Source organism: Drosophila novamexicana, unplaced genomic scaffold (genome assembly GCF_003285875.2).
Source record: "Drosophila novamexicana strain 15010-1031.04,08,12 unplaced genomic scaffold, DnovRS2.1 tig00000689-arrow-pilon, whole genome shotgun sequence".
Taxonomy (NCBI): Eukaryota; Metazoa; Arthropoda; class Insecta; order Diptera; family Drosophilidae; genus Drosophila; species Drosophila novamexicana.
In genome coordinates, this window is record NW_020824818.1 from 2,692,363 (window position 1) to 2,704,550 (window position 12,188).

At 35.8% G+C, this 12,188-nt stretch overlaps 1 protein-coding gene across 4 annotated transcripts in view; it reads left to right on the top strand.

Annotated features, from left to right (window-relative positions):
* Positions 1-12,188, top strand: part of LOC115763305 (transcriptional regulator GZF3) — a 56,864-nt gene that overhangs the window by 11,109 nt on the left and 33,567 nt on the right. For 3 of the 4 annotated variants that reach the window (XR_004017896.1, XM_030705796.1, XM_030705797.1), the window contains exon 3: positions 1,526-1,813. The exons of the other annotated variant lie outside the window; for it this stretch is intronic. Coding sequence is in view for 2 of the 3 variants with exons in the window: in XM_030705796.1 (XP_030561656.1) it covers positions 1,526-1,813 (288 nt within the window). In the remaining variant the exon portion in view is untranslated. The remainder of the gene's footprint in view (positions 1-1,525; positions 1,814-12,188) is intronic. 4 annotated transcript variants of the gene reach the window in all.

The window sequence follows — 12,188 nt, forward strand, 5'->3', positions numbered from 1 at the left end:
GCATCAATATAAAATGAATAACAATTTATCGCATTTCAGATAGTGGAGCGTATTAAACAGCAAGTTTAAACAAAATATAAATCCAGAAAAAATAATTTAACTTAATTCAATATTTCGTATATTTTTGTTAGAAATATACTTTTTTCAAACCATTTTGGGATGCATAAGAAAACTTTAAACATAAAACTAAAGTAAAGTTAAATCCTAACAATAAATGGATAAATCAATAGAAATGTCCTTATGGTACTAAATGCTTTTTTTATGTATCCGTAATAATTAGTCAATCAAATTTCGCCCGTATTTTTATTCAATTATCAAGCTTAATAAAATCAACTATTATTTCCAAGTATTCGACAGAGGTAATATTATATATATTTAATTAAAACTAAATACCTCATGCGGCTCATGCTTGTGTTATTTAAATAATCTGCATTTTTATCTTCAATCCACACTGATTCACAGTTTTGAAGAAATTCAAAATTCATTACAAAAATAGCTTGACTACCTCAACATGAAATCGTCATAAATATTCCAGTTAATCAAGTTAGTCAACCCTATCAAGCAAATTGCTCTAACAATTACACAAAAGCTGCCTTATCAAAATTCCGGCGTCTATCGCAACGCTACCGTTATCTCAAAAATTAAAAAATAAAACAAAAATGCAATGTTATAGCCGGCGTTTCAGTCTATAAGGTTGACATCATGCTGTCCACATATATGTACTTACTAAAAAAAATAAAAACATTAAGTAAATGCGAATGAAATTTAAATTGTTCGCGTGCTAGTGTTGGTTGGATGGATTGTGAATTGTTAAGAGTCGAGTGCATGACATCATAATAGCTGAGACATGGGGGGCACGCTGAGTATATTGGGGGGTGTGATTCGTGTGTATGTGTTAGGGTGTTAAGTGTGTGCCATGTGCTAAGTGCGTGCAGTTGAATGTTGTTTGGGGTTCACTAGCTTGGCAACTCAAGGAAGTTTGTATGTAATATACTTACATATATACTCAATATACTACAGAGGGAGAGAGAGAGGGAGAAAGAGCTTCTCAGGCATCATAACTTAAGCGAAAAGTGTACAAAAACATGAAATATTTTGACAAAGGTCATCTTAACAAAAATCTTTGTACTATTTCGAAAAACTGTTTTACAAATACTCAAATATCATAAGTTTTAAAATTACCAAAAATTATCGCAAATAACGTAAAACATATACGCATTAACTATTTTAAACTCTATATAGCATTTGTTTATTTTAAATAAAGTTTTTATAAATTTACATAAACTCAAATTATAGTTTTGAATACTGAAAAATTGGCCGCATTCAATTAAAATAAATTTGTATTTATTTCTATTTTTTCGTACACCCAACAAACCAACTCAATACAATCCTTTACACTCTCTTACATATATACACGCACACAAAAAACTATACAACAACAAACTACTCTTCTTCCTGCGTGTACGCCACACCCCAACAACCCCCAAAAAATAAAAAATAAAACCAAACAAAAAAAACTATATAGAAAGACGCGGCGCCCTGGCATCAGATGTGGACGCATATGAAGCGCCTCTCACACGCCTCAAAAGTCAACTCGACGAGCAGTTTGACAGCACAGAAAACAGACGTGGGCGTTGTCCATCATCACCTGACAGCAAACAATAACACAACAACCAGAACAACAGCAACAACAACAATTAATGCTGGCTCAGGCAGAGGAACAATGCCAGGCAAATGCATATTATTTCCGGATAAGACGTCCTCATTGAAAAGTTCCATGTATACGCAACAGGTCTACTTCAGGCCCGATATGGTAGGCTATACGCATATGCAAAAAGATCTATAGTTCCATAGTTTTCTTTGGCATGGTTATGGCTATACAATCTATGATAGTACTTGGTTTCGGTTATTTATAAAATAAAAGTTATTCGCTGCACAACTTTAGTGTCTTGCATAGACATAAGTGTAGACAATTATTTGGGTATTTTATATCAATGAATTTTCAATATTCATATCTACTTTTCTTTAAAGTTATTGTAGTCTGTTTTTTAGCCCACATAAAACTTACAGAATTGTAAATGCCTTTTAAAGTATATTTAATTATATTTTTATAATTTTTGGCTGATGGATATTGATTTGAAATTTGCTTTTTGAATTTTACATAGCTTAATGGCTTAAAGTTTTTTTTTTTCTTTTTTGCCTGGCTTTATGATTAATATTGAATATTGCCCGACATTGTCCATGCTTTAATTTAAGCCACCCCTCACTAATCTCCACCTACCCTTAATGCATATTCCTCACAGTATTTAAATTGCAAGCATTTGCATAGCAACCTCAGCACCCGTTCACCGAGCTTAACGTTGCATTAAATGCAACGCATAAAAAATTTCATAATAATCGTAATCATAATCGTAAACCTCATTGCAACCAAATGCCAGCAATTGGCTTTTCCAAGGCAACCCCGCGGTTATAAGTGCAACTTTACGAAGCATGCCAAGTTGAACTTTATGATTTTATACATAAATATGTACGTTATATATATGGTTACCTCTCTTTCAGCTTTGAAATACTGCAAATAACTTTTGATAATAATTTGAACAGAATTTGTTTACAAGGATTACCTATCAAAATATGATCACCAAATAATATTTTTAGTGAAATTATAATCTTTAGTTAGGCAGGGCTAAGCGAAAAATAAATTGATACCATTTATTTTTAATATGACTGAGAAAGTCATCATATTTATTGAAATACACATACATTTCAATACCAATAGGTAGATTTTAATACCAATAGGTATAGATAATTGTAAGATCTCGAGAGTTGACCAATTTATAACCATTAACCGACCAGAACAGAGAAAAATTAGGTACAGAAGGAAGAGAAAATTCATTAAAATTTATAAAACTTAAGTTTGATTAAATATGAAAAATAATATAGATACAGAGCTATTGTTGATTTTCCTGCTGGGAAAAGTATTAGAATTATAAACCTGTTAATTAGTAATGTAAAGCTCAACTTTCATGAGCTCGATATAACAAAAGACAGAAACCTTTAAATTAGTTCTAGTGCGGTCCAAACTTAGGGTTTTTCAATAAACGTTCACAAATTCAAATCCGCAGCGTACAGTAAAAAATGGAAACAATATCGTACTTTAGGTATGCATTTAGTTAGTTCTAAGGCAATTGACTTTCATATTTATCAGAATAAATGTAGCTCTGACATTTTACATGACACTGGGGAATTTCTGCAGCCTGATTGAGGATAAATCTGTACAAATACTCTCATTTACGGCAACTTAAAATGCCACCAAGAAATATTGCGCACATGCATTACATGAAAGCCAGTTACGTGTCGGCCATAAACTATTGGATAAATCAGCTCAGGGTCAGAGCCGTCCCCGTTGCTGGCAAAAGCGTGAAATATAAACAAAAGCTCGTTAGCCAAGAAAAACAGAATGTGTAATATCGCTGTGAAAATGACACGGCTGGAAGGTGTGGGCCCAGCTCGCGAGATATTTGGTGACTGCCAAAGGTCGCCATATGCAAATTGGTCTTTAGATTTTTTTTTTTTTTTTTGAGACTAACATTTTCTGCCAGCAGCATAGGAAAAACCGGCTAAGCTGCACCAGCCGGCCACATACTTTTGTTGTCTTTTTTATTTTTTTGTGAAAAACCTGTACAAGTTTTTCAATATCATGACACATTTAAAGCTTCATTAACATAATTGATGCGCCATTGAGGCTGTTGTTGTGTGCCGATGCTCTTCCATTACATTGTCTTGGGGGCAGAGCAAATCGCTGGACAGGTTTTCCGGCGCATGCGCAGCCAACGCGCTGGCCGTTCTCTGCCGCTGCGCAGTCGCGTGAACCGGTTTACAGTTGGATGCCATAAGCACCCATCTACCTGGCTCTGTCTGCCGCTGTCACTCCAGAGACACACACACATATAATGAGTGGTGTCTGTGTTCGTCCGATTCGGTGGTTTGTATCCGTCGTGCTTTTAGTCCAACTACTGAAACACCAACTGGTCGCACACTATAATTTTCCATTTCGTTTTGAATTGTTGACGATTTGTCTGACACGAGTGCAACTCAAAATGCGAAGTAGAACATGCGGTGATAGACTTTCCAGTTTTATTAGGCAGCCAAAAAAAAAAAAAAAAAACTCAGATGTAGATACGTGCGTCGTAATGCGAAATGGAGTAGATTGCGCGTTGCTATACGGTGGTTAGAGAGAGCTGTTTCTGCAATTGGCTACTGTTGTGTGAAGTTTATGGGCTTATAAATGGGTTGCATTAGCTACAGCACCAATTTTTGTTGGACTTAAAAGTGTGAACTGTGCCGTTAGTGGCAAATGACTCGTACATGTTAGTTCTGTTATCAGGACAGATTACCAAATTCTGGAAACGATATGACTGATATAACTTTCTGAAACCTTATTTTTTCTTCATACATAGAAGGTTCATATAAATGGGAAAATACTAAGAAATAAATATATGTATAAAATAATATCATAGATATAGACGCAGAATGAAAAACAGAATTATGGAAAATGTATGCTTTCCAATTTTTAACAATTTTTGAAGAATTATTAATTTGGAAACTTTAGTTTCCCACTATTTTCTAATGAATATATCAACTACTTAGGCCTGGTCATTTCTTACCCATTTGCTAAATCAGCCGCCATAAAGAAGTTCAAAGAAGGCACTTCAAAAGAATATAATTAAAACCTAAAAGCCGCTAGCCGCTTACACACCCTAGACAAGGCCCATTTAAAAGCTGCAGAGAAACTCCTCGGATCGATCTCCACATGTGCTGTAAAATACGCTTGTAATTATATCGCCAACGGGCAAGTTTTCTACAATGTATCAAAAGCCTCCACATGGCTATTAATTATGGCATCTGTAAAATATGCGGGCAACTGCTAAAATTTAATGAAATTTGCGCTGCACGCGTTTCACTTACATCAAATGCCAAAGCGATATCAATCAACGATATTTTTTATATGCTCAGCTATAAACTTTGATTTTCATGCGAAGCGAAAAGAAGATAGACAACCGCGTTTCAACGAACCTTAAATACCCTATCTAGATGTAGCTAAGAACTTGTCAGGTCTTTCAATTTAAGGACATTGGAAATACGCAGTCAACAATTAAAAATGGTCTATAAAAAAGTGCTCCGACAATAAATATTGCATGAGTAAAATATGTCTTTAATTATAAAGTATAATTATGAGTAAAAATCAAACTTATATGGGCCTACTGCAGATATGATATAACAATATTGTGCGAGAAAAGACAAATTTTAGTACCAAGAAATATACCATTAAATGTGAAACAAAATTAGAAACTAAACAGAGAACCTTACCTTATGTGCTAGATCATGGGACCTTATATATTCAACATTATATGTTTCTGATGGGCTAAGAGACTTTTATCTATACGTTACGTATCGCTTGGAAATATTATAAGAGCCTCTGAAAGGGCATACAAAAAAATAGGCAGCAAAGCCTCCTGGGCAAACAGGTTCCTGGGCCCAGACAAAGGCAGCCGCAAGGCATGCGCCGCATTAATAACATAAATGGCAAAGCCACAAAGAGAGTTTTTATATGTATATACAAAAATACATACTATATATACATGTATATGTATACACTCGTTTATCTCATGGTAGTCATACATAATGCAACCGCAGATTCTATGTATATATAAAAGGCAATTTATTGTTGCGCCAAGTAAAGTGCAGTAAAAAATGAAAGAGCGAGAGGCAAAACCCAAGAGTCGAAGTCAGAATCAGAATCAGCGTCAACGTCGACGTCAGGGCCTAAGCTGCTGCGACATAAAATTCAATTCAAGGCAATTTTTTACTTTTTTTTTTTTGCTGGCTGCGTCTTAAAATCATATTTGATATTCAATAAATGGCTGCAGGCCGCGCCGAGCTATACAATATAAATCAGCACTAAAATCAAGTCAAGCAAAAAGAAGGAAAATTTCGAAAAAAGAAGAGAAAATATTACCAGAGCGGAAGTTGAATTTTAACAGCGCAAAATGTTTATAGAACAAAGGCAGCCCAGGGATTCAGTTCGGTTTCTGGCAGCTGTTTCTCTAGGCGAAACAATGGGCCTGGGCATTACCACTTGTTTTTCCCTATTCGCATTGCCATGTGCAATTGTCCCTTTGGAAAATGTCAACTCGGCAACTCGGTTTCGAGTTTTCCCTCGGCATTTGCAATGGTTTGTTAGTGACGGCCTGGGCAGAGCACTGTCCAATTGTTTGATATTTCCGCCGTTTTGGTCAACATGGCAATGTGGCAATGCCAAAAATCATGACACAGAGAGGCGGCAGGCAGCTGGGCATACACAGCTCGGATATTAATTTTTTGAATTTTTTACTCCGTTTATTTTGATGTCTCTCAATTGTCGTTAGGTAAACTTGCATTGAAATGTGGCCAGCCACATGTTGCAATATTGTCAGCATTTAATTAAAAACGAAAAAAAAAGTATTGAGAAATAAAAGTCCGTCTGTTGGATAGGTTTACCATTGAAAAATTGCTATGAAGTTGTTAAAATCCAATTTTCAAACATGGTTTAGACCACAGATATCCTAGATATTGACAAAGAGGACACCCATTTTTACTCAGTTTATCCAAACACAGTAAATTGTCTTTCAAATTAACTTTTTTGTAATCTTGAAGTCAAGCGTACGTACAATCTTTATTTAAAAAAAAGTTTTAACAGCTCACAGAACTTGTCAAATATCAATGTAAAATCTTCAAGGCTTATCGTAATAATTATTTTAACTTTATCATTTTTTTTTAAACAATAACACATTGTTCATTGCATTTTCTAGATTTCCCCAATGCAATATGCTCTCTAGGGCTTCTCGCAAAAAGCCCCTCCTCTTCACAGAAGCTACGGCAACAACTGCACTTCAAAGTAGCCGCTATATATCTGTGTATATAACACCTTAGACTCATTCCCCAAGCTCACCCACTTTCATTTATTGGTCTTCTAATTAACAGACTGACCTTAATCACTTAAGAGTTTATGTAACATACTCTCCGGAACTCCCACATGCTGGGAACGCTAATTGTTTGCCAGTTGACCCGCCCCAGCCCAACCCGTTCAATTGTCAGGCGCTATGCCTAATGAATATTGTTTTTAGTGACGTAATTAACACGAATTTGTACAACTCAAAATTGTGTTGCAGCCAAGTAACACAGATAAGATAAGGCATCTGATAAGATCGGGCAGGTTGCGTAGTCTCTAAATCGAATTTCAAAGTCAACAAGAGCGTGTCGACAAGTCGCACAAGACCAAAACTTAAGGCAAATTTTGTTGATCTTTAGTTTTGGCCACGCGCAACGCCACTAAAAATATTTAGCCTTATATAGAAATACTATCCAAATTTGGCTGGCCACACGAAATGAATTTAAAAGGAATTCAGGTTTGATTTCATTATTTTTTTTTTGGAAGTGGGTTTTTGTAGAGGTGACAATTTAAATGTCGCGCTGTCAATAGGTATTACTTGGCTATTTTATGGTGTTAGTTTTTGGCAAAGCGTGGGTTGAAGCTTAGAATTCATACGAGAGCTATAGATAGGCCATCAACTTCCGCCTTTCAAGCGAGACATCAATATGACCCACAACTTCATATCGAATGCAATTAGCTGACAATTTACAGACGCCAGAAGCCCAGACAATGCCACGCTCTGTGCTCAGCTACGACCCCATCACTCAGTCAGGGTCAATGTGTTGCAGGCAACGAGCATGAGTAGAAAAGATCACACGGACATCAAATCCAAAACTGACAACTGGCTAAAGATGAAAGTCGCAGCCAGCTGCTTGGCTGCTGCTTCGCTGTATAATCAACAAATAATTTTATGATAATGCTAATGACAGCTTACATATCGCAGCCAACTTCAAATGAACCCAGACAGTGCACTGATCTGGCAACCCTTTACAGTGCACACGCCCGCTTAACGGAAATGCTGCGACCAATTAAGACCTTCAAAGTTCGCTGGCCTCTATTTATAATATACTTCATATAAGATCCATAGGCGCCTTTATCTTTTGCCATTTTGTTCGCACTTAATTATATATATATATACATTCATATCTATATTTTCCTATATGACGTGGGTGCTGGCTCTGGTAATTTTTAAGATCAATAAATTTACAATGCTTGGTGCACATGGCCTTTTTTCTATATAGTACATACAAAGCACTCCAAATAGTAATAACTTTTTGTTTATAATATTTGAATACTACTTGACTCAGCGTTAATTAATCATATTGTAATTTCTTTCTTTCTAGGTAAGTCGCATATTGCCTCTCACTGACGTCAGTAAGTTGCATTTTCTATATTTACATATATATGTATATATATATCAATATTTATATATATCTTCTTCTATATATTGCATATTTTTATTAAAAGCTGACTTTATTTGCACTGCTTTTAAGTTAATAATACTTCTTCTTATCGATCCAATCGCGATGAGTAATTTTCAGGAAGCACTTCAGCTGCTATCGATGGGTTTCCATGTGAGTCGCCTGGAAAGGTATCGCGTGAATACCTTTTACAGTTTCTTTTTTTTTTTTTTGTTTTTGATTATTTGATTAATTGGTTGAGCTAAGTATGCAGGAAGTTATTTACAAGGCATGCGAAGACCCAATGAAAGATGCACTGTGCCCAGAATGAGGAAGACAAAACATAAAATATACAATTGGTGTGAGACTTAAGTTTAGAGTGTGGGAGTTAATCAATTAAGCAGCATGGAGCAAAAGAGAAAGGAAGACCATGGATAAGTGCCAAGTATAGGAAATGAGAGCGAAGATAATTACAAAACTATAATAGATCAAAGCGAGCGAAATTTGAAATGGAAATATGGTAGGAAAATGATAATTGTAGGACAGGTTAAACCTAAGTGAGAATTGGGGGAAGGGGGGAGAGAAGCTGAAACAGTTTGAAAAAGCCACAAGAGTTTCCTGAAATCTTAAGCCCCAAAGTTATAATACAAAAAAAATTGTTTGTATGAATAAATATGTTTTAAGGAATTTTATATATTTAAAAATAATTTTTTAGAATCAAAAGATATATACATACTTAATTTATTTTTTTCTGCGTGGAAACAGCTACCTGTATTAAGATTTTATCTCAGAATCCATTACCGCTAAAGTCAAGTCTAAATTTGTGCCTAACTTAGAAAATATCATTAGGCAACTCCACACTTTCGATTGTGCCCCCTCCGTTAAATGCCAAAGCATCAGCAGCGGGTCGAGCGAACATCGACTTTCACATGTTTCTCTCTTGGCGAGTTGCATTGAGGTTTGTTTATGGCCTCACGATCTTTGTGTTTGAGTAAGAAGAAGACGCTGCGTGGCTTTTTGCAAATTACTTTCATTTTCAGTCTCGTTGTGGCTTTTAGAAATTGTCAGTGAAAATTGCATTAATTTGTGTGGACACTGCCTCGCATTGCTAACAAGTCATTGACAAACTGCCAACTGGCAGTCGACGGGGGCTTTAAATGTAAGTTCAACTTGCGGACAGCTGAGGATTTAAGCATTGCCACTCCCACAGCTGGCAGTTGGCCTGGCTAAGTGTGTCATGCAAATTGTCGTGAATGTCCGACTGCCTGCCTGTGCGTCTGTGTGTAATTTGATATTGTCATTAAGTTTCGTGTGCGCACTCGACTGTGGCCCAAAGAGCTCTCGGACAAGGAAGTATCTTAGTATCTTTGTATCTCTTACACATGCGACGATGACGATGACGACGTCGAAGACGCGCTGCACTTGACAACCACTATTATGTTACTGTCGAGTGGGTGGCTGTGGTGGTGCCGGGCGGCCATGCATTATGCATGCCATGACGCTCATTAGTGCGACTTGTTCGCCAGGGGCAGGGCAGAGGGCACTCACTGTAGCTAGGGCCACTTTTAATGGGCCAAAAAGAACAATAGACTTAAATTGCTCTGGGGCGCATTCACGCATTGGCAGCTTCACTGTGTAGCCAATGCCAACTTTTTATGTATACCCTGCAACCACTAAAATATAGAATGACATATTTGCTAGCTAAATAAAAAATATCCTTGGTGAAAATTTCAATATTGTGTGGCAAAGTAAAAAAACAATTGCAGCCCTTTATGTTTATCTACAGCTTTTTGCAGAGTATCTTCTAGTCGAGCACTCTCTATTAGAGAACTCTCACTTGTTCTTTTGTCTCGCCCTAACTTTCCATTGCGTCGCACAGCTGCTAAATTAGCTAGAAAATCTGAAAGTCTTCACTTTCATAACATCATCAAATTGACGCTGTGTTCTCTTGATTTTCCACTCAATGACAAAACTTTTAAATGGTTTTCGCCTTTGAGCGATTGCAGCAAGCACTTAACTTAAAATGTCAAATGTCACATTTTAGTTGCGTTTTCAACATTTTGGAGCTCTACCCAAAAATATGACAGAAATTGTTACCCAATAATTTCGCAAGTGCTGAGAGGCTAGCGTAGAAATGATCTCGGTCTTAAATGAAGAATGACACTTTTAGTGGCCCATTGAAATGGTAATTGAGTGCGGGCAAAAGCGGCACAAGAAGTGTTGACAGTTGGCTGTAAACTGTTGAAATGAAATGTGAAAGAAACTAATTGGATATACAGAGTACTCGGACTTTTGGAACCGTACCAAACATGATATGTGGCTCTTGGCGAGACAGTTTGTTGCTAATATTGTGGTACTACTTTTAGAAACTAGTTCGAAGCGTGTCACGGAAAACATTTCGAAATCAGCATAAGAGCAAGTGCATTTCTCTTATATGCTGACGATATTGAAATAATACTTAAAGAATAAATAAAATTTGCAGTAACTTTTGGTGATTCAGCTCTTGGTTTTCTTAAGGATATATCTTAAAATTAGACTTATTCCATTTTTGCAACTTTAACAGTAATATAAAGAAATCGTGTAATACAGTAAAGATAATTTTTTGTCATAAGAACTAGTAAGTTGTAAATGAATACTAGTAAGAAGTTGTTCATCAATAACCAGACGATTAGATAAATATGAATAGAAAAGAAAAAAAATAACACGATTTTGGACAAAATTCCTATGCGATGAATGTAAGAATTGCTTAAAATATGCTTGTACATTTATTTAAAAAAAAATTAAAAATGCATTAAAAACAACATTATAAACATTCAAAATAGCCATAAAGGCGAAAAACCTAAATACATTTTGACTATGCCAAAAATAAAAGAATATTTCATCATATAAAACCACTCAAAAAATTAAGTTATAGTATACGCTCGCGACTTAAACTAGTTTCCTTGCTGGAAACATTAATCAAAATTTAATTCAATAAAACTCTGTCCCAAATGTTGCATAATGCGAAGCCAACGATTATTATGGCCGGCAGGCATCAGACAACTGCAAAAAAAAAATGAACAAACAATGACAACTGATTCGAAAATGAATATGTTTTAATATGTGCACACTCTTTCTTCTTGCCTCTTTGGTCAGTCAGTCTAGTTATCTACTTTACGATTGGCCGTATTAACAAAAAAATTTATACACCCGTCTGCCAAGCGAGACCGCAACAAAACATAAAAAAAAAATGTATAAAAAATGAAAATACCATAAATACAAACCGCAGGCATTTAAATTTTTATGTTTAAACACGAAAAACACTCTGCACAACATGCGGCCAATGTCATGATAGCGAAATTTGCATCCAAAAGCTACAATGTTCGCGTTTAGGCATCCATCAGATACACTTTTCGCGCTAAAACAAATTTGCATACAAATCACGTACAATTTCTGGCTGCGTGCCGTATTTAAAAATGCAATCATTTGCCAAATTTTTTGACAAAAATAAATATATATATATATATGAATTTATAAAAGCTTTTGGCTAATAACAAAAAATTTGCTGAATGAATTTGCGTCATTTGCCGCTTCGGAGCGTTGCCATTACAGTGCACATCACATTCGGATTTAATTCATAGATGATTCACTTGTCTCTCTTGATCGCCAGCGGCGAAACCCCAGCGTATGAGTAATCGTACCCGTTAAAGCTGAACGCTTTATGGAAATTTATGGCATATGAAATACTTTCGCTCAAGTGAGGAGTTCTTTCTGCTGGCTGTTTTTTTTTTTTTCTTTTTTATTTCATCTAACTGTTTGCACAGCTGAGCATCATCAAT